This window comes from Panthera pardus, unplaced genomic scaffold, assembly GCF_024362965.1.
Source record: "Panthera pardus isolate Hobbes unplaced genomic scaffold, ASM2436296v1 HiC_scaffold_2, whole genome shotgun sequence".
Lineage (NCBI taxonomy): Eukaryota > Metazoa > Chordata > Mammalia > Carnivora > Felidae > Panthera > Panthera pardus.
The window spans coordinates 129,936,406-129,963,614 of record NW_026526765.1 but is presented as its reverse complement, the minus strand read 5'-3'; the positions used below and the strand labels follow the sequence as shown (position 1 = coordinate 129,963,614).

Genomic DNA, 27,209 nt, shown 5'->3' with positions numbered 1-27,209 from the left:
TGAATTTATGTAGAATGTGCATTATATCTTGTTTTAGCATGATTCTGTACACCTAATTTTAATTTTTTAAGTCTGATTTAACTGTGATTTTGACAATCAGTTACTAATGAGGTAGTCCACATTGCTTAGATATTTGCTATATCAGGTTACTATTCCACAAATAATGAAGTACAGTATATCAGTTATGTTTTTCCTTTATGTTTAATAAGAGTTCTGTGAACATTGAGAATATATTACTTTTAGTGGTACACAGTCCTTGAGAAAAGTCTTGATTTTTACATTGCCATTTGTGATATTTTTAGCAGCTTGTTACAATATCATTTTAATAAAAATAAAGTGTACTCAGTGATGATAGAGAAAATATTGTTAAAGACCTTTTGGGACAGGAAAAGGCATGGTCATAAGATCACGTGCTTATTCATTTTCAGCTGCATCATTCTGATTCATTACTTTCAAGAGAAACTATAATATTGCTACACAGTCCATTATACTGAGAAGAACTTTCCTTGAACTTCACATGGAGATTGAGTAAAGCTCTTCTATTTGTTTTTTGAAGTACTCTCTCAGCTCAGGTCTCTTAGCCTTTAATGTTGGTGTCAGCAAGCCATTCTGAACTGAGAACATGTCAGAGTGGATGTGAATGGCTTTAACCTAAAAACCAAATGCAGAATATGTCTTTATCAGGAATATAACATAGCATTTATAGTACACATGATAAAAGTAACAGGCATACAAGAATAGATATATTGATATAAAAACACTATGCTCTTTTTAAAAGTCAAAGTTAGGTCAGTAACATTTCAGCCTATTTAACATGTCTGCAAGCCACCTTTTCTCCCTTCCTACTCCTTCATTTAGCCAGTCAACAGAAATGAGCTGGGTGCTTATTCTGTGCCAGGCACTGAGGATACAAAGAAGAGTCATGAGTGCCCCTGCCCTCAGCAGGTGCACACTAGCATTCAGCAGAGCAGACACACCGGGCAATTATCAGACAGCGTGGTATGCACAGTGACAGGCGCCTAAGGCAGTGATGGTAGGGGAAAAGGAGGAGCAGCCAGGGAAGCCTTCCCAAATTAGATGAGTGTTAAAAGATGAGTAAGAGTTAACCAGCAAAGGAGGAGAGGTGGGTAATGGAGGGCATTCTAGGCAGAGACAACCCCAAGAACAAAGCTGTGGGAATGAGAAAAGACAGAACATGCGAATGGAAATCCAAGTGGTTTTTTGGTGTAGATACATGAAGTAGGAGGTAAAGGGGTAAGAGATGAAGCTGAAGTGGTTAATGCAACAGTTTACAGAGGAGCTCAAACTTTAGGCTGGAGTCTGTAAGAAGGCACTTAAGGTTTTCATACAGGGCAGTGGCATGGCTAAATACACATTTTAGAAAGATCTCGCCAAGAGAAATGTGAAAATGTTCTTTGAGAACATGAAGATTAGAAACAGGGAAACCAATCTGAGGGATCTGGCCAATCCACGGGGGACCAGATAAGCACCTACACTTAGATTCAGGGCAGAGACAGAGACAAGTAAGCAGTTCTAAGACCCATTCCATGGATAAGAGGTAGTAAAGAGGGAGGCAGCCTCAGTGACCCCTGGGTTTCTGACTTGAATGGGTACATGGATGGTATTGCAATTCACAGCAGGAATATAAAGTTTGAGGGTATATGATGAGTCTGTTAAAAAAAAAAAAGTCTCACCATGGAATTTTATATCTACCGGAAGGAGGAATGTACGGGTCAGGTTTAGCATTCGCACTTCCTATTTCTGTGAGGCAGATCCTAGGCCCCCTCATGCAAAGTCCCTTTGCAGTGATGAATTGACCAGAGACAGATGAACTAATGTAGGAGGGCCTGGGCCAACTCCTCCCACGTGGGGCTCTATCTGAAAGGGTCTCTGACAGTTTCATGACAATTTTATCATACGGGCTTGAACTGAATCCTTGAGTGATACTGGAAATCGTGTCTGGACTGACAATTGTCTAAATTAAATGGTTTTTGTTGAGATAATAGGCCCATATCATTAAATAGCAAACAGGGTTATGGATTGTTGTAATAGACCTCTTAATAACAAGTTTTATTACATTTTTGAAAAAATAAAACTGTCATGAACCTGAGGCACAGAGACACAATATGACTACAGATACCATTTGCTAAACATTCATGCCATTCTGTCCTGCATGTTATTCAAAGTCTAAAATGCAATTTTGAAACTGAAATAAGTATTTTCTCAGAATCCTCTGGCAGAGAAGCCCAGGTAGCACCAGTAAGAAGTGCACCAAGTCCAACTACTCCATTGGTATGTACAATTGACCCTTGAACAACAAAACAGGGTTAGGAAAGCTGACCACCTGCACAACTGAAATTTCAGATATAACTTTTGACTCCCCAAAACTTAACTACTAATAACCTAGTATTGACTAGAAGACTTACCTATAACATAAACAGTTGGTTAACACATATTTTGTATGCTGTATGTATTATATACTGTGTTTTTACAATAAAGTAAGCTAGAGAAAATGTTATAAAGAAAATCATAAGGAAGAGAAAATACATGTATAGTTACTGACCTATATATATATAAAAAGAACCACATCCAAGTGGACCCCTCCAGTTGAAACTCATGTTGTTCAATAGTCAACTGTCACAGACATTTAGAATATTAATTCAAAACCTATGTATTAAATACACATACACATTCATTTGTTGTTTTATGTATTTGGTATTTATCAAGCAAATCCTATGTGTCAGATATGTGTCAGGCAACAGGGATACAAAGAATAACAAGACACAGTCCCTGCCCTCATAGATTTACAATCTAATGACAGATGCTGCAGTATGACATTGCTACCACAGGGGCAAGCCCAGAGAGGGTCACCTTTTGCAGGCAGAATCAGTTGCTTTGCCAATACCCAATCTTGACTTCTTCCATGCTAATGAAACCAAAACTATGTCTATGTCTACCAGGGCAATCTTGTTCTCTGATTTCCCAGCTATCCTTGCAGCTAGGGGATAGCCATGAGATCCATTTTTGGCTAGTGATAAAGGAAAGTTTTTGCTTTCCTAATATAAGGTTCAGACATAGATTTCTCCACCCATTGTTCTTTTTTCCTTCCTTGAATATGGACAATGTCCAAAGCTATAACAGTGCCCTTGTGATAAGCCAACATACTAAGAATGAAGAGTGGAAAGATAGTAGAGCCTAGGTCTTGGAGGACCTGTACCTTCCTTGGACTGTCTACCTTCAGACATCTTATGTGACAAAAAAAAAAAAAAAACCACTCTGTGTTTAAGACACTATGTGTTTCTGTTAGAGCTGAATTCATTTCTGATATAGCACCTAACCCAGGCTTGGGAAGGGTTCATTGAAAAGAGATGCCTGGGGCACCTGGGTGAGTCAGTCAGTTAAGCATCCAACTCTTGGATTCAGCTCAGGTCATGATCTCACAGTTTGTGGGTTCACACCCCACATTGGGCTCTATGCTGAAAGTGTGGAGCCTACTTGGGATTCTCTCTCTCTGCCTCCCCTCTCCTCCCCACCCCTCGCATGCCCCCTCTCAAAATAAATAAATAAACTTAAAAAAAAAAGAAAAAAAGAAAAAAGATGCCTGAGTTGAACTCTGTATGATAAGTCAGCTTCAGGCTGATGAAGACAGCAAGGAGAAGGAGGAGTGGTTGCTATATGACCTGAGGAGAGGAGGGTGCTCTAGGTAGAAGCAACATGTGCCAAAGCACTTTCAGGGCATTGTAAGTGTAGGCTGAAGCATATGGTATAGATGAAGAAAAAGAAAGCAATGGGGCTGGAGAGGTAGACTGGGGCCAAATTACAAAGGACCAAAGTAGGGAGTTTGGACATGATTCTTTAAACAATTTTTAAGCAACAAGAAACAGAATGGCTCTTTGGAAAGAGTACTCTGCTAAGAATAGATTGAACTGAGGTAAAAATGGAAGCTGGAAGACCAGCCAAGAGGCAAGACTGATGGTGATTTGAGCTATAACAGTTGGCTGTGGAGATGGAAATGAATTTGGGGGCTGAAAAGGACAGGACTTAGAATTTGTGTGGGTAAGTGGTAAAGAAAGAGAAATAATAAAAGTAAGAATGGTTCTAGGTTTCTGCTTGAGCAGAGAAACTGGAGGAACGGAAACATGCTTTGGGGGAGGGAAGATCAAATGTTCATGTTCAAGTCTGAAATGCTTCTGGGAAAACCACGTGGTTTTTGGATACTGGAGTGCAGGTTACAAAAGGCAGGAGAACAAAAACGAGAGGGCACTCTGTCAGATGCTACTGTCCATATAAGAAGTGTTAATAGAATCAAGGTGCCTGGGTTGCTCAGTCAGTTAAGTGTCCAACTTCGGCTGAAGTCATGATCTCACAGTTCGTGGGTTCAAGCTCCCCATAGGGGGGCTGCTGTCAACACAGAGCCCACTTCAGATCTTCTGTCCCCTTCTCTCTCTGCCCTTCCCCTGTTCTCTCTCTCTCAAAAAAAAAAAAAAAAACATTAAAAAAATCTGCTAATAAGATCAGTGGACACAATCAGGAAATGACTTATTTCAAAAATCAATTTATGAACCACTTCCCACCCATTAGAATAGCTATTATCCAAAAAACAGAAAATGACACAAGTGTTGGCGAGGATGTGAAGAAATCTAAACCCTTGTGCACTGTTGATGGGAATATTAAATGGTGCAGCCACTGTGGAAAAGCAATATGGCAGTTCCTCAAAAAATTAAAAATAGAATTATCATATGACCCAGCAATTCCTCTTCTGGGTATATACCCAAAAGAATTGAAAGCAAGATCTGGAAAGAATTATTTGTACATCCATGTTCATAGCAGCATTGTTCACAGTAGCTAAAACATGGAAGCAACCCAAATGTCCACTGACAGATGAATGGATAAGCGAAATGTGATTATATGCATACAATGGAATATTGTTCTCTCTAAATGGGAAGGTAATTCTGACCCATGCTACAACATGGATGAACCTTGAGGACATTATGCTAAGTGAAAGAAGCCAGTCACAAAAAGATAAATATATTATGATTCCATTTACATGAAGTACTTAGAGTAGTCAAAGTCATAGAGACAGAAAGTAAAATGGTGGTTGCCAGAGGCTGGAGTGGGGTGGGGGGACTAAAAGTTACTGTTTAATGGATACAGAGTTTCAGTTTTATAAAATGAAAAGAGTTATGGAGATGGATGGTGGTGATGATTGTACATTACAAATACATCTAATACCACTAGACTGTGCACTTGAAAATGGTTAAGATGGTAAATTTTATGTCATACGTGCTTTACCACAATTTAAAAAATTGAAAAAAACCAGAGGATGCAAACAGTTGCAAGATGTTCAATATGTCAATGACTGTTTTCAAAACTTCTGATGTTAACAGTCTTGTGTCCTGGGAGGTGGGCATGTTGAGATGGCAAAGAACTCTTTGCTCAGAAATCTCTGCATTATGTTCATTGGTTATTCAGATCAAAAACTCAATATACAAAGAAGAATCCTAAAATGGCTATATTTCCAATGTCTGAAAAAATCCTTAAAGAAACATTCTAACAAATTCTGGCATTTTTAAACCCAGGCTTATAATTCAAAAATGTGAAAGTTTTCAAATGAGCACAGCATTAACAAGTCAGATTCACTTTGTTTTTAGACATTTGTCCAAATGAAGGATTCACTTTTGCTATGAAAAGAATAGCATTTGAAGGGATTTGTGTATGTAGGGAAAGGTGAGGAGGGGGTGTTAGGCCAACACTAGAGCGAGCTTTTTTGGTAGCTGCCTCCACTTGACTTCACATACTGAAAGGATCTCTACTTGCATATCCAATATAAATAGCTGGAAATCTGAGGCTGTTGGCTAAAAAGGGGTCTTGTCACATGCTTCAAGATTAGTAAAGGCTCTTGTAAAAAATATCTGTTGGAAAACTGTCTCAGTGTTCCTGATATTCAAAGAAGCAAAGATTTGGGAAGAAACAGGTCTGCCATGTTTTGTACCCTCTGGATATACTTTCCCTCCCTAATTTGTTTTTATTAAACAGAAACCATTCCAGAGGACCCCAAATTCCCTGGAAACAGGTCCCAAAGGAGACATTTTCAGACACAGTACACTGAGAAGTAGGGCTCCTGTGGAGGTCACTGCTCGGGGTGGTGCAGAGGTGGAGGTAGGTGCAGCCGGGGTGGGGGGCGGGATGTAGCTGGAGAGAGGCAGAGGTGGGTGGAGGTGGGGTGGAGGTGGGATTAAGGGAAGTGGTTGGGTTGGGGGGCAGGGAGGAGAAAGGCTCTGGTTCAAGCCCCAACCCCATCAGAGCTACCACTTATCTATATTTGGTGCAAGCTTCACTTTCAGATAAGATGCCATCTAAGCTCTGCTACTTACAGAAGTTTGGAAATCACCACTTGACAACAAAAGTAATTAACTTGAAGAAAATAAGAACACAATCTAAATCATACTTTAATCTTAGATACTGTGATTTAACTTAGTAACTCATGTTCACTGTCATAAGATGAAAAGCTGAAAACTGACAATGCTAATTTCCTTTTTTTTTTTTTTTTAGGTTCTCTTCTGATAGAAATGACATCATGTAAAGACTTTTGGTAAGTGCAAATGATCTATTCACCTTCTTTTGTAAATGAAATTAATAATACAATGGTAAAAGGAGAAGCAAATGCCAAGATATGATATCTGCTGTGTCCCTGGAGCCTGGGTTTCAGCTCATCTTAGCTCCTAAAACCAACATGGAGAACACTGTGTAATTGGGACAAGAGTGCATGTTCAGTACAGGGACTTGGGGTGAGCACCTTTGAAAATCTAGCAATGACAAGCAGAAGCTACAAACAATAAAGTACAGGGCAGATGAATTACACAGGGAGAGCTACCTAATGCTATTTAGATGCCATATAGACTATAAAAGAAAACATTATCTTAAGAATGAAGGACTGAATCAACAGGTAGATTTGCCAGCAAACCTAGAGGCCAATGGGGGCATCTGCAGTTCGGTGTGGCTCCCTACAAAATAGTATTTGGTGATACTCCCTCTGTTTGAGGACAGGGAGTATCACTAAATACAGCCTTGCAGGAAGCCAAGGGATGTGGCACCTGGCTCACCTTTAACTCCCTTAGTTAGTAGATTAGGGGCTTGCTGCCAGGCTGCCAGTTCCTGCTCCAGTCTGACCTGCAGCTCTGGGTCTATTTTAATTCTTCCATGAAAATACCGACACAGACTGCCTGAGTGACTAAAAGTCCAGTCAGTTAAGTGGGGAAAAAATGGGTCAAATCAGTTTTTTAACTAATACTAACCATAACTGTGGGTCCCAAATGTATAGTATTTTTTAGAAGCAAACCAATGGTAAGGGGCACCTGGGTGGCTCAGTCGGTTAAGTATCCAACTTCAGCTCAGGTCATGATCTCACGGTTCATGGGTTCGAGCCCCACGTCGGGCTCTGTGCTGACAGCTTGGGGCTTGGAGCCTGCCTCGGATTCTATGTCTCCCTCTTTCTCTGCCCCTCCCCACTCAGGCTCTGTCGCTCTGTCTCTCTCTCTCAAATGTAAATAAACATTAAAAAAAATTTTAATGATAAATGATAAAACAAATTTTCATTTTCTATAAATAATTACATATTTTCTAATAAAAACAAACTGTTGATTTGTAAAGGGATTTGCTCTCCCTTTATGCCTAACACAACATGAAACGCATTTTCCAATTTGTAATAAGCAAAATTTTTCTTAAGGAAGGAAGGAGATGCTTAATGTTAGCTTCCTTTCTGAAACTACACTCTTGTCACTGAAAAGTGATTCTATAGGGTTTTTTAAAATTTAGAAATACTGTAACGTTTAAATATTGTACTGGAATAAAATACTTCAAAAGTGTCAATTTGTGCCAACTCATTAAAGCACAAAACTTCCCATAATTTTGAAGAAACATGGTATTTAAGCTTTTAAATGGTATTAGTGAATGAAACACATAATATTGCTTGGAGATAATAAACACAGAGTGAATAATTTAGGACAGAAGAGATAAAGTAAAAAAAATTAATTAGGGAAATGCTCAATTCAATTTTTTTTCCTGATTTAAAGTCAAATTGGTTAGGTAAGTATTCATTTCAGTGACAGGAAATACAATAACATCTTTTGAATGACAGTGAAAACACCAGAATTTGGAAAATCTATCTATCAAGTGTCAAAGTTCACTTTGCATCATCTATACAAACTCATAAGGCATATAAATCTTAATAAAATGGTTATATCATTGTTAGATGTGCTCAGAAACTTCCCAGGCACCTACATTTTTAATTACTGATAGAGTTATTTTAAATGCTTCCTATCTACTCATTAAAATATATCTTCCAAAGATCTCCTTAAATTAATAATAATTCGTCTCATTCTAGGAACTGTTTTTGAAAATTAAATTACATTAATTTTTAATCTAATTCAAATGTTAATTCAGATCAACCTTGCCCAGGAAGCCTGAACTCCTAAAGCTTTTGGTGAATGATTTAAGCCTTAGGCTTGGTTGTCTATTTGTGTGGTTTTCAAAAAAATTAGTGTTAAGCCTTAACTGATCACTCATTTTTGAGGAAAAAGGAAAAGGACAAGCTGACAGTGAATCGTAGATTAACTGAAAGAATTTATACTGATCTTTGGAACACAACTGGGAGCACACATCCTCCTCAGGCATGAAGGCCTGATTTTTGCTCTCCTGTGGTCAGCTGAGGTTATGCACTGGTTGTGGAGGGGAAGATGCACACAGACAAAGAGGAGAAGGAGGACAGAGAAAATGAAGAGGTGACACTGTTGGCAATAAAACTCAGGCCTTTGGGATACCCACATGACTTCCCTGTATTTGAAGTTACCATGGTGAGGGCAGATTATTAGAGCAGAAACTGCTTAAGGAATATGGGAAGACAAGAATACATCTCTTCTCAGTAAAGTTCTAATTTGAGCAATGGTTAACATCTGAAACCTAACCAAAGGTCCCCTTTCAGCATAATCTTAAGAGTTGACAATCCATGAATAAGAATCTAACTGTTAAGACTCTCAAGTCCTGGGGCAGGTCATGCATCCCAAGCCCAGCAGGGGGCGTGCTGGCCTCGGAAATCACAAAGGTAGTGGCCAGAACTAATCCCCTTAGGCAATGCGTCCCCAGGGCCCTTATAGCTCCATATTCGGACCAACACGTAGGCCCAGAACAAATGGGTTGTGGACCACCCATATGTGGCCCCTGCTCTACATCATCATATGAACCACACAGCTCCCCTTAACGGAAGGACACGGAAGTCCATCCTAGCAAATTTAGAAATTGAAATAATTATGCCAGAAATACCTTGCCTGAGTGCCTCCGATTTTATAATTTTTTTTTAATAAAGATTTATTCATACAAACCTTTTATGCCTTAGATACTGACAGATGAGGGTAAGGAGTGTTTCTCAAACTTGATTTATATAAAGATCCATTTCAAAAGAAAACAATTCTGAAACTATGCTTAGATTTCATCAGTTTGAAACTTAAGAAATTAAAGTCTGATTCTGCAGAAATGGTTTTTGATTGCAAATACTTGCCATTAGAGTTTTTATTGGAAACTGACTTAAAAATGTTTTCAGGTTTTCATTAAAATGAACATACAAAACTCCAAATTCTCACAACCCATCCAGATCCCTAACACTGTATTTGGGAACCCTATTGGAGAAATATAATTTTACTAAAAATGATTATGTTAAAGACATCCTGGAAATTTTTTTAAAATTCAGAATATTAATATTTCTCTACTTGACAAATTTTTCTCTTTAGATTTTTTGACTAGAGAGGATGTATAAATGGTGTAGGTAAGTAGGACCAAGCTTGCATTGTTTAGGAACTCAGTTACAGTAAGAACCCCAAACCTGCAAAGACAGAGCCTTAGAGTATTGCTTGTTGTCTCATCTCCCAGCATATTCTATGTTTCCTCCCCTTTGTGGTAGACACGCTGGGCTGACAGATCATGGGCCCAAGAAACATGATCTTTCCAATGTCCTAACAACTAAGTTTGCCTGCCACAGGCAAGAAGACAGTCTCCATAAAAATAAAAATAAGAACTTGGGTCTTAAGTATTGCAGGCAGCGTGGAGACAGGCCAACCATGTGTGCACATACTCGGCTAGTGACAGTGAGGGTAATATTTCAGCTTTACCAATGCCTGTGATCAGGAGGACAGCAAGTGCAGTCTCATATGACCTATTTTAGCTCAGGATAGAGGCTGCCACAGAGTTGGCGTGGAACAGGCCTTCAGGGGTCTGTCGGTACATAGCCTGCCCATGGGCTGCAGCATGGAGGGTGGAGAATCTAGGTCAGGGTCACCATGGGCTAGTTTAATCTTTGTCACTGCACAAAGGGCTATAACAAGGTATGGGGAAGGTAGTAGTTACCTGTTCGAACGAATGGAGTCCACTCTCTTTTCCTAACCTCACCATATCTTCCAAAATGGCTTTTTTCAGCTCCTGAATTGAACCATATAGGAAAAATTACAAGGCAAAAACACATTTCAAAATGGAGGTACAGGAAACAACGAGTTTTGAGCAAAATGAAGCTGATGGTTGTGCCAACACCCACCCCAATCCCCAACCCCCTCACTGGGGCTGATGCTCCAGACCACACACAGTCACCACCTCTCATCAGGCAAGTAAGTGCCAGGCATAGCCAGAGGAGTGGCCATGAACAGACTAGGGGACCATCCATTTTTTAAGGTGGCTCTTTGTTCAGACTACTGAGTCCCAGGGATCCTGTCACCGCCAGAAGAGCCCAGGACCCAGTGGGAGCACTAGGATCAATGGATACTGCTGAAAAATGGGCCATGAGCCTGGAGGAGATGATGCTGAGCCAGAGCACAGAGATCTCAGAGCACAGGGATCTCTTCTCTAGGACCCTACCTGTGCCCAAGAGGCTTCGGGAAGGTGTGAGTGGTAAAGCTCTAAGCAGGAAGAACTGAGTTAACTTTTTCAATTCCATGACTGACTAACCCCAGTGCACACAAAAGCCACCTCACGTTTGGAGAGATCAAGGCCAATGAGTTAGAAGGCCTACAGTCACACCGGATACTGCTGTTAAGCAGCTCTATCAACTGTGTGGCCTCTGGTAAACCCCCTCTCTCTCTGGACTCTCCTGCAAGCTGCAAAATGTCAGGGTGGGACAAGCCTCCTGGGATGTCTCCCAGCTCTAAAATTCAACAGCTTATCCAGCTCTCTAAGAAGAAATCTGCATTCTTTCAACAACAATAATGAAAAGACGAACCTCTAGTTTAGGATTTCTACCATTTATAAAGTCAGAAATTTCCCTACATGTTCAAAATCCACTGCTTTCCTGTGTTTCTGTCCTCCCGTTATACAGTATCATAAGAGGTCCAGCAGCCAAGGTACAGACCTTATTTGCACAGAGCTCTGCATATGACCCTTCAATTCCTCTCTTCTGAGCCCAAGAAGGCATGACTTCAGGGTCAGGCACAACAATGCCCACCAAATAGGCCTGCAATCCCAACCAAAGGAAAACACAGTCATTACAAATGTTTTCAAAGTGGTTATTTGTGGTCCAGCATTAAAAATAATCTCTTGGTATTCTCAGATTCCACCCTTTTCTAAAAATAAATACATCCTTATGTTATGATACATTTCCATCAAAACAACACACATTCTTGACTATTTTCTGATATATTTCCTTAACTTTCTAAAAGTTTTTTCTTTTTAATGTTTATTTAGAGAGAGAGAGAGAGCTGGGGGGAGAGGGACAGAGAGAGACAGGGGAGAGAGAGGAGTCAAAGCTGGCTCTGAGCTGACACCAGAGAGCCTGATGCGGGTCTTGAACTCACTAACTGTGACTTCATGACCTGAATTGAAGTCTGATGCCCAACCGACTGAGCCACCCAGGTGCCCCATTTAAATTTTTTTAAAAAGTTAATAAAGGATAAGCTTAATGTGATTAAGAATTAGTAAAGTTAGACCTACATGTATCTGATTCTCACGCCAATCTTTTTTCTTTTTTTTTGAGAGGGAGAGAGAAAGAGAGAGAGAGAACGGTGGAGAGGCAGAGAGAAAGGAGAGAGAGAATCTCAAGGGGGCTCCATGCTGTCAGCACAGAGACTAATGCAAAGCTTGAATTCACGAACCATGAGATCATTTCATGCTCATCTTAAATGAGAACACCTTTAGGATGCCATTCAAGAAAATTCTATGAACCAAAACACATGTATTTCTCAGGGTTTCTCACCAGTTTGAAAATGTTTTATTGATATGGTCCCCAATCATGAAGAATTCCATTTTAATTTTTAAGGGCATTGTCTTAAAAAATAATTTAATAATATTTGTTTATATAAATGCAATGATAGCACAGAATATGTTCACAGTGATCTTGCTGACTTCAAGTGTAAATGATGCTGAAAGGAGAATAAATATAAATCCTCTGCAAATAATTTAATCCCAAACTATGTTAACATAATAGTTTAATATACTGAACCAATATATTAAACTATGTTATCATCACTACCATTATTTGCAATACTGTGCCCATTTGTCTGTAAAGTTCGTTTGCATATTTCAAAATCTAAACAGCAGAAACCCTGAATCCTGCTTTGGCATCTTACCTCAAAATCCCTCTTGGAAGTAGGTGGAGCCTAAGTTAAAAGTAATGGGAATGTTCATTACTACTATTTCAAGCAACTTATTTACCTAATTGCAATTTATCAAACTATAAGCAAGTTAGATTTCTCATTTAAAAGCAATTTTCGGGGCGCCTGGGTGGCTCAGTCGGTTAAGCGTCCGACTTCAGCTCAGGTCACGATCTCGCGGTCCGTGAGTTCGAGCCCCGCGTCGGGCTCTGGGCTGATGGCTCAGAGCCTGGAGCCTGCTTCCGATTCTGTGTCTCCCTCTCTCTCTGCCCCTCCCCCATTCATGCTCTGTCTCTCTCTGTCTCAAAAATAAATAAAGGTTAAAAAAAAATTTAAAAAAATATAAATAAAAGCAATTTTCTCTCAGGGCACTTGGGTGTCTCAGTTGGTTAATCAACCAACTGTTGATTTCGGCTCAGGTCATGATCTTGTGGTTCATGGGATGGAGCCCCATGTTGGGCTCTGCACTGACAGCGAAAAGCCTGCTTGGATTTCACTTTCCCTCTTTGCCCTTCCCCTGATCTCTCACTCTCAAAATAAATAAATAAACATCTTAAAAAAGCAATTATGGGGCACCTGTGTGGCTCAGTCAGTTCAGCATACGACTTCAGCTCAGGTCATGATCTCGACTTCAGCTCAGGTCATGATCTCACCTTTCTCTGCCTCTCTCCAGCTCATGCTCTCTCTCTCAAAAATGAATAAACATTTATTATTTTTTTTTTTAAATTTCTCTCATGATCTAATACGTAGGAGAATATCAGTGTCTGACTGGAAATTAATGTTTACCACTGTAATCAAGTACCAAATATTTATGAAATTATTCCCAAATAACTCTAGATTTTTCAGCAGGCCCAGTACACGCGGAAGGGCTGAAGCACAGGAGACTCACCTTTAAGCTGTTCCCGTGAACAAAGATTTGTGCCACAGGCTCACTCCGGATGTAGATGTTCTCAATCTTCTCGGGTGCAATATATTCGCCCTGAGCAAGTTTAAATATGTGCTTTTTCCGATCAATAATTTTAAGAGTTCCTGCCTGTGGAGTTGGACAAACAGCTTTGTGAAAAGATAGCATTCTTGAGCCTAAACCCCTGACTCAATGGTGCCATAGCCCTTCACCCCTGTCCCATCCCACCCTGCAAACCCCACCTGGATCTGCTCCTTCATCTGAGGTCTCTGCTCTTACATGTCCCCTGTGTGGCTGGAGAGGGCCACCGTGCGCCACAGGTTGATGCTTTTCAAGATCTGCTGGACCCTGAGTGCCCACCCTCAGCACTTACCTCCCTCCCCCAACTCTCTGTTCCCATGCCTGCCACCCTCATGCCCAACAACAGGTGTTCCCATCCTCAGGAGGCCCATCTACCTGTCCATCCTGGCTCCCCTCTCACCCAGGCCCTTGCTCCAACTGTCCCTTTTCTCACCACCATCTTCAAATTCACTCCTTCAAACAAAGCCTAGGCTTCTCTGCCCAGTTACTGCCTCTACTCCCAAAGAGTGGCCTCTCCCTCGCCCAGCATACAGCACAGCCTGGTAGAGGCTCCTACCTGACAGACAAGATGCATCAGGAGTCCTCACCATTCCAGGGCCTCTGCAGCAGGCAGGCCACCCCTTGGTCAGTGAGTGCTTGTGCCCCTGGCTTCTAGAACCCCTCTTCCCCTCACCTCACTGACTCCATTCAACCTCTTTGAGTTTCTCAGGTGAAGAGGTGGGTCTCTTTCCTTGGCTCAACCCTCCTTACCTCCACTGACAATGTTACTTGAAATAACCCCCATTTGTTTCTTCATTCATTGGCCATTCCCACTTCTGCCTAACCTTCCAGCCAAACTTCTTCACTGAATTGCAGGCCCAGAACCTAACACTCAGAACACTTCAGAAACCAGACCATTTGCCCTGCACGTTACAAACAGGCCACTAAGGAAGCCCATCTCTGTCTTCCTCATGCCTGTCCCAGCCCCCATGCCCCAAACTTGGGAGATGGCCTTGCTATTTGCCTCTCCTGGGACTTCTAACAGTCAGGCTCATTGTCCTCAATCATAAATCCCTCTCACACCCCCTCCTTCTCCCATCAAAACCACTTTCTGGTGGGGCTTCTGCATACACTCTGTCCCTCCCCTCTATCTGTTTGATTAGCCAAAGCAGAGCAATCTCTCCAGAAAAGAAAAAACCAACCGATTCTGTGTCGTTCAAAACCCAGGCTGGACCTTAGGCACTTTCCCTATACTGGTTTCTTTGGCCCTCCTGGCATCCCCTCAGCTGGTTTTAATCACCTCCATTTTACAGATGATGAAAGTGAGGATGAGAGAGGTGAGTTAATTCCTCCAAAGTCACACAGCTTGAAAGTAGGGAAACCAGGATTGGAATTAAGTCTTTCTGCATCAGAAGTTTATCTCTTTTCTTTAATCTATCTAATACTATTTCAAAACAATAATAATTTTTAAAAAATGGACTCCTCCACACCGCCTGCCTGCTGTCTTAGGCTCTTAGTGGAATCACAACACTAGGTCTCCACATGAATTAGTTTACTTGCTTCTTATAACACCCTGCAAGGTGGGTGGTTGCATCCAAATTATAGGGAGTCAGGAGCAGATCCAAGGTTCTGTGGAGCTTCAAGCAGTTTCCATACTTGAGGGTCCTCCTTCTTTCAGAAAAATAAGATGAAACGAAGGGCAGAGGCTTGGAAGTTACCTTTGTAAGTGAGGGGCCCTGGGCCCAAGCCTCCTGAGCTGATAGGACAATCCCCCCTTAGCCAGCCTGCAGGACCCTGCTGCCTCTCTGGGCCCCCTCCTCCACAACTGGGGGGCCTCAGTTAGAATCACCTACCTCACACCTCCAGTGTCTCTCTACTCAGCATGCACTCTTACTTCTGCTCTGACCGCCCTCACTCTCTCCTGTCTCCTCAGAACATGACTCACATCCGAAGACTCCAGCAGGTGCTTGTCCTCCTCTGCCTCTCCCCAGGTGACCATGGCCCTCAGCTTATGCCCATCATATTGGCCTGTGAACTGTCTAAAGATGCATCTTTCCTCTGAGCAGTGTCCCTGGCCCAGGGTACATATACGGTATACTTCCATGTCTGCTACAGGAATGAGGGTTTCTCAATTCAAGCAGGGGCAAATCGGCTCACCAGCCCAGAGGACCACTGCAGGGCTCAGCATCATTCATGTGCCCAACAAACTCGTTTCTGAACGGCCACCCTAAACCTTAGCAACTTCCCAAAGACACAGGGGAGATTTGTGGGGTGGGCTGCATCAGGGGAGAGGCTCTTGGTTCCAGTGACAGAGCCTTTTCCTGGTCACAGTTTTTATCTAAATATGTCCCGTGCGCCAGGCATTGTATTGACTGCTCTGCAGGTGTAACTCATTTGTTCCTCACAACAACCGTAGAGGTAAGCAGTGTCATTATCCCCACTTTACAAATGCCAGAATGAGGCCCAACAACTGGGTCTGGCTGCATCACAGCCAAAGAATGTCATGTAGCCTTACTCTTTTACTCCACAAAAAAGTCTGTGGCCCCAGAGAGGGATGAGACTTCGGGAAAAGGCCTCAGAGCAACTGCTGACGGAGCCAAAGGAACTCCGATACCCTCCCACCCAGTTCCAAGCTTTTCTCACTGCACGGTGCAACCTCTTGGCTAGGGGCCAGCATCTGTGGGCTCCTGGGCCCTGCCTTTCTCAGACCTCCCAGGGCTATGAACTCCCTGTGTCTTGCACTCCACCCACTGGATTCCACAGCACTGTCTGATCTGTATCAGAGAAAGAGATAAGGTAGGGAGTGGATCTTAAACTCCAGCTCTACCCTCCCATAAAGATCTCTATCCCCTTTATCAGGAGGATGGACAAGAAAGCTTTTGGGGGCAAGGTAAGGAAGAACCTCCCAATCCCCGAATGGCTAATTCAGTTCCTGAATGGCTAATTGTCAGGGCAGGTAAGGAGAAGACTTTTGCCTCCAAAGTGAATCAGATTACACACCCTCGCACCACCAGCATGTATGAGGAACCATGGTTGCAAACATACGCACCGGCAGCCATTTCCCAATGTCCCCAGTATGAAGCCAGCCGTCACTGTCCAGGGCCTCTTTTGTCCTGTCTGGATCTTTCAAGTAACCTTTGAACACATTTGGTCCTCTCACACATATCTGTGGGGACAAACACCAGGTTTCTGTCAGCCCACAGCATGAGGGGTCCTGAAGGGAGGCTGGTGTGAGACACACATAGAATAAGTTATCCTATTCCTCAGGAAATGCACTGCGGAGAATGCAGTGGCAGAGAGAGAGGACAGGAGCAGCTACCAGCAGATTGCCACCTGTCTCCCGCTTCTCTTAAACACCATCTTCTGTCCTTGCCATCTCTTCTCCCTGTCCTGGCCATCCCAGGCCTCCTTCCCTCCCTCCCTTTAGCATATGCTGCTTTGTGACACTGGATGGGGTCTCCTCAGGTATTGATGACTGGCTAATTCCCCAGACATGCTTGAGCCCTCTTCTTCATGACTAGGCAGTCAGCTTTCTCAACTACTCCCATACGGTAAACAAGGACAGGCCAGCAGTACCTACCCCTTCTGGCCTAGCTGCAAGCGGTACTGTTTCTGCTGGGACAGAAACATAGTAACAGGCCAAGTCAGTTAGGAAAAAAAAAATGAATTAAAAAAAAAAGTTTGGGAATTTCAAGTCTTGATTTAGACCAGCCCAGTCCCAACCTTGGGGGTTGGTTGCTTCATAAATAGGAGAGGAAATGCTGAGTTAAACAGAGTCAAATAAATCAGTAATTTAAAGTGACTTTACATGTAAGGTGAAAGAAAAATAATTCCCTTTCACTCACTCTATGTGGCATCCACAGACATGCACAGCTAAATTCCTAAGTTTACCTCTCCCTCTCCTTTGTAGGTCCAATAGTTCAGTTCCTCGACATCGACGAGCTTGATATGATTGCAGGGCAGAGGTGCCCCTACATGCCCTACAACACCAAAGCAATATGGCATTTGTCAGTGTTCAGATCCATTTCAGCACTGAAGATGCTCCATGCCATGTAGAACCCCTCCAGTGGTCAAAGTGGGGAATTATGGAAGGAAAGCAATATATCTTTATTTATTTAATTTTGCATGTTTTATTTATTTTTAAGAGAGAGAGGGGGACACAGACTATGAGTGGGGGAGGGGCAGAGAGATAGAGGGAAACACAGAATCTGAAGCAGGCTCCAGGCTCCGAGCTATCAGTACAGAGCCTGACGTGGGGCTCCAACTCGTGATTTGCGAGATCATGACCTGAGCTGAAGTTGGATGCTTAACCGACTGAGCCACCCACACAATCCAGAAAAGCAATATACCTTTAGATGAGCATTTGTCACAGGCAAGCACTGATGATAAAAAAAAAAAAAAAAAAAGGTCTGGAGAAAGGACAGGCCAACCTCCGTTAGGTCTGTTTTACATCTGAGTCTTAAAAAGCTAGACAGGCACACCTGGCCCAGCACCAACCTGAATAGGGTCTGTAGGGGGTTCATACCCACACCAACCACACCACTATCAGGACCTTTTACAATAGTGCCCATATTCAACATTTTTCCCCATTGTGAGACCCTTGGTTTTCGGATAATATATAGTTATCATCACTTTTCCTCCAGTCACCAGACTATTGATTAATGTGCATAGTAATCATCTAGAAATCTTGTTAAAATGCAGATTCTGATGAGGCCTAAGTATCTATGTCCCTTATGACACCAACGCGATGCTGATCCTTCTGGTCCACACATAAAACTTTGAGTAACAAAGGAATGGGAGACAAGGATGAGGTAACTCATCCCTGAAAGATACGACTTCAAATGTTGTTGGTCATATATACTCCAACCACAAAATTACATCTAAGTCATTTTCTAGTAACTGTGGTTGTTAACACAAGTCACTGGCAAGGTAGAGGATTTTTAAGCAGGTGCTGGCCAAGGTCCTGAAAGAAAAGTGAGCCATGTAGATGAAAAATGAGGCTGACACTCTGGTTTCTCTTTTAAATGACAGGCTGCCAACTTTTACAATACTGTGCAAAGATATCTATCCTCTCATACTCAATAGCTTTGCAAGTTTTTGTAGTAAATATGATTTAAAAAGGCAAAAACCTCAAAAATCTTACATAGGAAAATGTGTAAGATGACATTAAGAGGGAAGAGAGTGTTCAGAAAGAAGGGGATGTGTGAGTGATCAGGAAATATGATGGCAACAATAAGAAAAGAGCTACTGTTCCAGGATCTCAGAAAACAGTACTTATAGTAAATTTTCCAGCAATAGAGAGACCAAAGAATTTATACATAAGACGGGCTTTATTCAACTAGAGTGTGAAGAGATAAAACGTGGACAAAAATGCTTCTGTCCGTGATGTGGCCAGATATGATTTCAATTTGGAATCCACCTATCATGTTTCTGCTGACTGCCTCAAGGTGTTCTGAAAATAGCATTACATTACTGTGCATATTTCTTTTCCATGTGCATCACCCTAAGTTTTCTGGTTTGTAGTTGGGCAAACTTAAGGATGAAGAGTGGCTCCAGGTTCCCAGAGAAAGTTGGTATCCTCAAGGATTCTTTTGTTCTGTGCTTTTCAGATTCTTCCAGTGTTTGGTTTAAATTTGGTGATGGGCAATACATGGGCTACCTACTCCTTCCTCCTTGCCTTGAAAAGTGAATCTCTTCAGAATGAGGGCGTGGAAAGGGGCTGCTCCTTCCTGAAGTTGCTGTTTTCTTCCAGACATTAACATCATAGGACACCCCAGTTCCCAAAGAGCCTCAGAAATGGCCCTTTAAGAAATAGTGCTTTTGGGGCACCTGGATGGCTCAGTAGGTAAAGCATCCAACTTCAGCTCAGGTCATGATCTCACAGTTCATGAGTTTGAACCTCGCGTTTGGCTCTGTGCTGACAGCTCAGAGCCTGCAGCCTGCTTTAGATTCTGTGTCTCCCTCTCTCTGCCCCTTGTCCGCTCACACTCTGTCTCTGTCTCTTTCTCTCTCTCTCAAAAGTAAAATAAGCATTAAAAAAAAAAGAAATAGTGCTCTATTCACTATGAACCTGCCTTTCTTTCCTAAATAATATCCAATTCATAGCCTACTTACTTCATTCTAAAACAACCACAACCAGGGGCGCCTGGGTGGCTCAGTTGGTTAAGCATCCAACTTTAGCTCAGGTAATGATTTCGCAGTCTGTGAGTATGAGCCCCACGTCAGGCTCTGTGCTGACAGCTCAGAGCCTGGAGCCTGTTTCAGATTCTCTCTCTCTCTCTCTCTCTCTCTCTCTCTCTCCCTCTCTCCCTCTCAGCCCCTCCCCTGCTCACACTCTGTCTCTCTTGCTCTCAAAAATAATAAATAAACATTAAAAAATTGTGATAAAACAACCACAACCGAGCTGTGTGGTATTTAGAACCTGCAAAATCCAATATACTGATACTGACTGATATTGAAAGCATTTTTCTACCTGGAACTGTATTCTGTCATGTACTACTTTTTTAAAATGACTTCTAGTTCTCTATAAAAGAAATAGGAAAATACAAAACATACTTGGAGAATACTAAAACATGTTACAAAAAGAACAACATCCATAATGCCACAACCCAGACATAATCACCATCAGTTTGTTTCTTCTTTTTCTGTCACTTTTTGAGATCTTGCTGTTTTTAACTCAGCAGTGCCCCATGAGTCCCTCCCATACCTACAGGCCATCTTACCTGAGGTCCAGTCCCCAGGTGTGGTGAAGGTACATCCAGCCGTGCACTCAGTTTGGCCATAGCCTTCATAAACCTTCAAATGGAAAACAAAACCACACTGTAAGTATACATGCTCCTACAGCTGATGGCCTTCCCTTTTCAGCCAGCTAACTTCCCACTGAGCATCTAGCTGCTCCATGCTGGTGACAGAGGGAGGGAGGTGCTTTGGAGGTAGGTTTCTCCAGGTGAAACAGAACACAAACAACAGGTGTGACCACTTGGTTTGGAAGAAGGGTGATTTGTACCACAGACACTTAGTAGATAAGGTTATGTGGTTTGGGTTAAAGATTTCTGACCTATTTTCAACTACTGACTCTATTTTTCATTTGGATGATATGTATTAAAGGCAATTTTTTTTTTAAGTTCATTTAGTTATTTTGAGAGAGACAGAGAGCACCAGCAAGGGAGGGGCAGAGACAGGAAAAGAGAGAGAGAATCCCAAGCAGGCTCTGCACCATCAGTGCACAGCCTGATGCAGGGCTCGAACCCACAACCATGAGACCATGACCTGAGCTGAAGTCAGACACTTAACCGACTGAGCCACCCAGGAGCCCGTGGGTTTATTATTTTCTATTTTCTGTGTAACATAATTCAGTTGTCAGCATATGTCTGGAAGAAGACAGAGAGAGAGATACAAAGTGAGGAGGGGAGGGGCAGAGCAAGGAGGGGAGAGAGAATCCCAAGCAGGCTCCACACTGTCAGTGCAGAGCCAGACGTGGGTCTCAAACTCATCAACCACTAAGAGATCATGACCTGAGCTGAAATCAAGAGCTGGACACTTAACTGACTGAGCCACCTAGGCACCCCAAAGACAAATATTTTAAAACCTACTATAAGTTTTACTTGAACTCTGTTAGATATTCCCCTCCAGAGCATCTGCACGCACACACGCTCTCTCAATCTCTCAAAATAAATAAACCTTAAGAAAATATTAGTTGAACAGATAAAAAAATGAATATTTTAGAGATGACAAAACCTACTGAATCAAATAAAAAAAATCAGTGAACTTTGATCCCCCTCTCTAGTGCTCTTTTTCTGGGTTGGGAGATATTTTGCAGGATTGAGAACTCAGAGATGCTATTGCAGGTGTGGTATGGGTTCTCCAGCACAATGATGATCCACATGTAGTTTATCTGACTCCCTTTCCTAGAGTAGATACAACTGGACTTTGCAGAATATCACAAGATCATCCTGGCTTTCACTGAGCCTTTTTCATCCTCAGAGGAGGGAGCTTTTGTCCCACTAAAATTTTGCCCCCAGGATCTTCCTCTATACAGTAGAGGGTGTAGTGGGCTTCCTGCTCTGCCTTAACACACATCCCATTGCCCCTAGGGAAAGTCACATAAAGGCAATACCTGGCATCCCAGAGCTGCCCGGAGGAATCCCAGGACTGCTGGTGAAGCCGGGGCTGCTCCAGTAACAATCATCCGCACACACCCGCCAAGATTAGCCTGTGGGAAGAGAAAAGAACCTGCCAGTCTGGGCTGCTGAAGGTGGCATCTAACCCATCTGGGCCTCTTTCAAGGTCAACATTCAACAGTTGGATCCTACCTGACCCGAGGTCAGGTTTAAAAGAGAAGGCCCGAGGCTTTATAACATGTGAGCTGAAGATTCAGTCCCTTCTCCTTACAAATTAATCAACCCAATCAGCTTTGCAACTTGACCCACAAAACGGCCAACTTCTCTACGCCTTTGGAGGTAAGTGCCACTCTTCTGGGCAGTGTTCTGTAATTTTGGTTCCCCCTTCCTTGAAATGAACAGCTTTCCTCTCATTCTCCCATCATCTGCCAGCAGCCAAAACAATTACTTAGAACAATTTCTTCCCACTTCCATCTTAATGGCATAGCCTTTTTTCATTTATAAATCAATACTGTTTTCTGCTCTATTGACTATGCACTGCAGAGGACAAAGAATTCTTTAAACACTTTGTTTCTGTAAGTTGAGCCAAGAGAGTTTAAATATTAATTTTCTGAGAGCTAAAAATAGGGTAGTAAGAAAAAACGAGTAATGCTATGAATTAGCTATAGATTCTTTGGGTAATGCAGAGCTTGACAACTTAAATGAGGATACAGAAGTGAGTAATTCATGATCAGTCTGCACTGGTAGGGGTTGAAGATGTAGCTAACAGGAAGGGAAAGGAAGATTCTTGGTCACCTTGCTAGAACCTAGTGTTGCTGGGAAGCCAGCATGGCCAAGGCTACTGGGAAAGGCAAGAGAAACTTCAGGCCACAGAAGCTCCTGATGGACCTGACCATAAAAGGGCAAAGTTGCCCCAATGCCTGTGAAGACCAACAGATCTATTTTCCAGGAGTCCTTCTTGCTAGTTGCCTTTTGGCAAATATCACACACATCCAAATAACAAAAATGAGTCCTTTAATATTTCAATGGTAGTTTAAGCTTTGACTTCATGAGCAAATGAATTATCATTTTATAAGCCCACTGGAATGGGTTTCTCCAATTTTTCTATAAGGCCACTTTGGTGTCACTCCATAATAACACTGTTTGTTTTCTTACCTGAATCTTATTAAAGAAGAGCTCATCCCAGATGCTATCATTCCTGATGATTCCCTTTCGGACCTCAGCCTGTTTACGCTTTGCTGCAAACTCCAGGAGCCAGCGCTTTAATGGTGTGTCTGCTTGGCTAAAGATCTGAGGAACAGAAGTTGGAAGAAGCTGTTGGCCCGTGTACTACCTCTAGACAGATTCCCCCCAGAAAGAAGGCCCAGACTAACCAAAAGAGAAGCTCCATTTTGCCCCTGCAGGACATCAGTGGATGTGACACCCAGCTAAAGTGAACATTACCAATGTCTGGCCACATTGTAGGGATGGAAATTCCTGAAGAAAAATCTGTCCAAACAGGGTTTTGGAGAATGGGAAGAAAACAGGATAAGGAAGGGAAGAGTGAAGGAATACAAGAAAGGAGGTTAACTTCCAGGACCTGGGGGAGGAGGCATGGAAAGCCTGCCTGGGGCTTCAGACCCTGTACAGTCAAGCAGACACACAGCATATCAGCCTGGCTAGAGACCCCCTCTGGGGCTTACCTTGTCATACATCCGGTTCAGTAATCGAGGGACCACAGGGAAGATGGTGGGGCACAGAGCCTTCATGTCATCTGAGAGGAGACGGATATCTCCCTGGAAGAAGCCTACGCGCCCTCCATGGCAGTAGACGACAGACTGGAGGGAGAGGACAGGAAGGGAGGAGTCCCTCAGGGTGATCACTCCTGGCTGCAGTCCAAAGCTCTGCCCTACATGGAGGGCGCCCATGACCCCCTATCCCAGCACCAGCTGCTGCCATGAGACACTTAAGAATGCTGTCTGGGGTGTCCCCCACTTCCCACTAAGTCCCACTCAGGCACGGGGTGAAGCAGCAGGAGACAGGGAGGAATCCTGGGTCTTTGGGAGATGCCAGAGCAGCCAACTTCACTGGTTCCTGCTCCCTCATGCTCAACTCCCAAGCCCTGGGCAAGGACCTCCCTGGCATCTCAGGTCTCTGAGCTATACTGTATCCTATCAGTAGATCTGATCCAGATCTGTGGATCTGCCCCAGGGACACCTCAGCAACTCTGGAAGGGTGTGCAGTGCCTGTGAGTACCGTGGGACAATGCTAACGCTGGCTCTGGGTATTGTTTGGTGGAGGGGGGCCAAAAGGGGGGGGTCCTGGATGGTTCTTGATTGGGGTTAGGAATATTCCAGAGGTCTAATGCATGTGCCTTTCTTTAATGTTCACAGCACCCCTATAAGTGAGGCAGCATTTATATCTCCATGTTGCAGATGAGGAATGCAAAACTCAGAGAGGTAAAGGGACTTGCCCAGAGTCGCAAAACTAGTTCATAGTAATGAACTATGGCATTCTAATCTATGTCTAAAAAGCTGGAAAGCATTGCCCTAATATACCAGCCCTCCCCCAAGATAGATGTGAGAGGCTTTAGAAGACATGGCTCATTCATAAGCTGGCCCCCTGAGTGACCCATGTGTGGAAAATTATTTGTTCCCACTACCTCATGGGGACTCCCCCCACTCCCTCTACGCTCCTGTAAGGCCTATCTCAGGGCCAATCATAATGCCAATCCCATCTCCAGAGCAAGGGATCATGATAGTTTGATTCCCCAACTTTACTGTCTTGTTTTCTTTTCCAGGAGTTGGCGAGTTTTGGAAGTTATGGTATGGAAATGTCTTGGCCATAAGTGGAGCCATATGGCACAGAGTGTGAATGGTAAAAATACTTCTTCAAAGCTATAGTTCTCTCTGAGCACAGACCATCACCTGGGGCCTCTCTCAGAGGAGTTACACCCGCAGGGAAGACAAGGCAGACCTGGGGTCTTCCCTGGAGTCCTCCCAGGACCCCTGTGGTACCTGTCTGAGGACAGGGCAGTTTAGTTCTATTTCATGGCACCAGTGACAAGTGGCACTCTGGTAGGGTTCTGGGTTCTGGGCACAGAATGTGCCTCCCTGGAGCCAGGGCCTTACCTGCACCATTCTCTCAAACATGTGTGCTAAAGGCAAATAGGAAATGTGCACATCCGCACATGTGGGAGCCCACTGACTCTGTAAGAAAACAGAAGGAGCCCAGGCAAGGCCCGGTCAGTCAGGTGGGCGTCTTACCTGGATTACTCTCTCAAACATGTGAGCCAAAGGCAGGAAGGAGATGAGCACATCGTCCTGTCTCGGAAAGATCACTTTCTGCAGGTGACGGGCATGGGAGACAGAAAGGAAAGAAAACACTGACAGGAAGACGACAAGAGAGTCATAAAACAATACAGAGAAAAATGGTCCTGGAGGGGCAAACAGGAAGAAGGGAAGGGAAATGGGGAGGTGGGTGGGGAGGAGACAGAGAGAGAGAGAGAGAGAGAGAGAGAGAGAGAAAGGCAAGATGAGAGAGAGAAAAAAATGTGTGAGAGAAAGAGGAAGATGAAAGGCGCAGGAAGAAGAGAGGGAGAGGGAGACAGGGCAGCGTAGGAGGCGGAGTGTTAGGGCGCAGCCAGTGGGTCTAGGTTATCTGCAGAAGCAAAAAGCTCAGTGAAGCACACATAAACCAGCAGAGCTGAGCTCCGCAGGGAAGTCTCCTCTGGGGCCAGACCCCACTTCGCCATCTCCCTGGGCCACCTGAGCCAGGAGTCCAAGGGGCTTGGCTTATCAGCACTTTCTAGTCCTTCTTCCAGAAAAGGGACCCAGGGAGCCCTGGGTCTATACCAGCTGTGGCTGGGGTATGAGCCCAGGACAAACAGATGGCTAAACCAGGCCTCACAAGCCAAGGTCTGGGGACAGGGCCTGTAGGGGAGGCCAAGAGGGAGCCCTGCTGCACCCCTCCTCTCTGGCCCACATCTCACAGATGGGACTGATCTCAGGGACAGGGGCTGCTCCAGCCAGGGGTGCCTGCACAAGGCCTGTGCCCAGGAGCGGGACATACCCTCAGGTGCTCTCCTTTGCTGGACTTCCCTGTCCCCCACCCTTTCACAGGGGCCTTTATTCTTCCAAGGCTGGCTTTTGAACGAGTCTGGACAAGCCCTGGGAACTGGGCAAACAGCTCCTGTCTTGGGTTCGGCCACCAACAGTCTCTTACAGTCTTCTACCAAAATCTATCAGTGTTTGGGGCATATGCTCCGTAATGCCATCTGGCAGGAATGCAGACAGTGATTTTCCTCCACTGTGGAGAAAAAGCCTAACTTAAGTGAAAAGGAACACTCCTTTCTCCTTAAGGAAGCTGCAGGAGACATGGATACTCACCACTTGTGGAAAAATGTCCTTCTTTCTTAGCCGGTTATAAAATGCTAACATGCTTTTGTCAGGCCAAGATATCAAGCTTTTTTTTTTTTTTTTTTTTTTGATTTTAGATTTACCTTTTTAAGTACAGTCTTACACATTAGCAGTCGCCATTGTTTCCCAGACTCTAGTAGTCCTTAAACACGAAATGACTGAATTAAACCCTGACCTATTTGAAAAACAAGTAATTAAGGATTACTTTCTAAATATAGGTACACATAAAAACCACAGATATCTCAGTTTTTGGAGTTAAAAATGAAAAAGAGTTTTACAGGTCTTTCTGGGATCTTAGCACCTTTAGAAATCAAATTGGCTATTTTTCAGGTATGGATCACTTCAGGGTTTGAGGTTAAAATATCTATAAAGGTCAGATTGTACTGATGACAACAGAAACACCTGCCTGTGAAAGGCAGCTCAGATTACATCAGGGCAGAAAAAAGAAAGCAAACAAAAAAACCTCTGAGGCTTGAGGGTGTCCTCAAGAGACACCTGCTTTAGCGAGTCTACTTTATTCACCTCTGTCACTTTCAGAAAGCCTGAGAAATCAGCCACCACGTTCCCATGGGTGAGCATCGCACCTTTTGGGTTCCCTGAAAAGAGAAAGCACAAAAGGCAAATTAGTTGGAAGCTCAAGGGCCACTCCTTGAGAACAGTGCCCAAGTTGACAGCCCCAGACTGTTGGACCCAGACCCAGACCCAAGCCTCTGGCCTTCGTTGGCAGCCACTTCAGAGTCCTAGGCAGATGAATGCCATGTCAGATACTTTCATCCTGTAGACACTCAAAGCCCACCTTGAGACTCCCAGCAGCTTAAACCAGAAGGCAGGTGACACAGCCACACACACAGGGTGACTCAAAGCCTGACAGGCTGGCTACTTGTGGCCTGTGCTCCCTAAGGGAGCACAGGTTCTCGGCCCCCTGCCTCTTCACCCAGTACGTGGAGCTGGTCTCTGGGCTAAGCAGGTCTAATCTCCAGAATCCAACAGCCAACTGTGCTAGCAGAGGACTTCCTCACTGCATCCAGCACCAGGAAAGGCCCCGGGGTTAAGGCTAGGCTAGAGGTGCAGAGCGCTGGGGTAGACCCCCTGCTTGCTCATTGTC

At 43.5% G+C, this 27,209-nt stretch overlaps 1 protein-coding gene across 5 annotated transcripts in view; it reads right to left on the bottom strand.

Annotated features, from left to right (window-relative positions):
* Positions 1 to 182: 182 nt before the first annotated feature.
* Positions 183 to 27,209, bottom strand: part of ACSL6 (acyl-CoA synthetase long chain family member 6) — a 57,513-nt gene continuing 30,486 nt past the window's right edge. For 4 of the 5 annotated variants that reach the window (XM_019422076.2, XM_019422078.2, XM_019422077.2 and 1 more), the window contains 12 exons: positions 26,627 to 26,700; positions 24,953 to 25,030; positions 23,390 to 23,524; positions 22,863 to 22,997; positions 21,704 to 21,799; positions 20,310 to 20,382; positions 17,479 to 17,567; positions 16,637 to 16,753; positions 13,513 to 13,656; positions 11,387 to 11,488; positions 10,396 to 10,467; positions 183 to 651 (listed from right to left, as the gene is read on the bottom strand). In XM_019422076.2, coding sequence (XP_019277621.1) covers positions 514 to 651; positions 10,396 to 10,467; positions 11,387 to 11,488; positions 13,513 to 13,656; positions 16,637 to 16,753; positions 17,479 to 17,567; positions 20,310 to 20,382; positions 21,704 to 21,799; positions 22,863 to 22,997; positions 23,390 to 23,524; positions 24,953 to 25,030; positions 26,627 to 26,700 — 1,253 coding nt within the window. In that variant the 3' untranslated portion in view covers positions 183 to 513. Of the gene's footprint in view, positions 652 to 10,395; positions 10,468 to 11,386; positions 11,489 to 13,512; positions 13,657 to 16,636; positions 16,754 to 17,478; positions 17,568 to 20,309; positions 20,383 to 21,703; positions 21,800 to 22,862; positions 22,998 to 23,389; positions 23,525 to 24,817; positions 24,896 to 24,952; positions 25,031 to 26,626; positions 26,701 to 27,209 lie in introns of all 5 variants that reach the window. The other variant, XM_019422074.2, reaches the window with a different exon arrangement.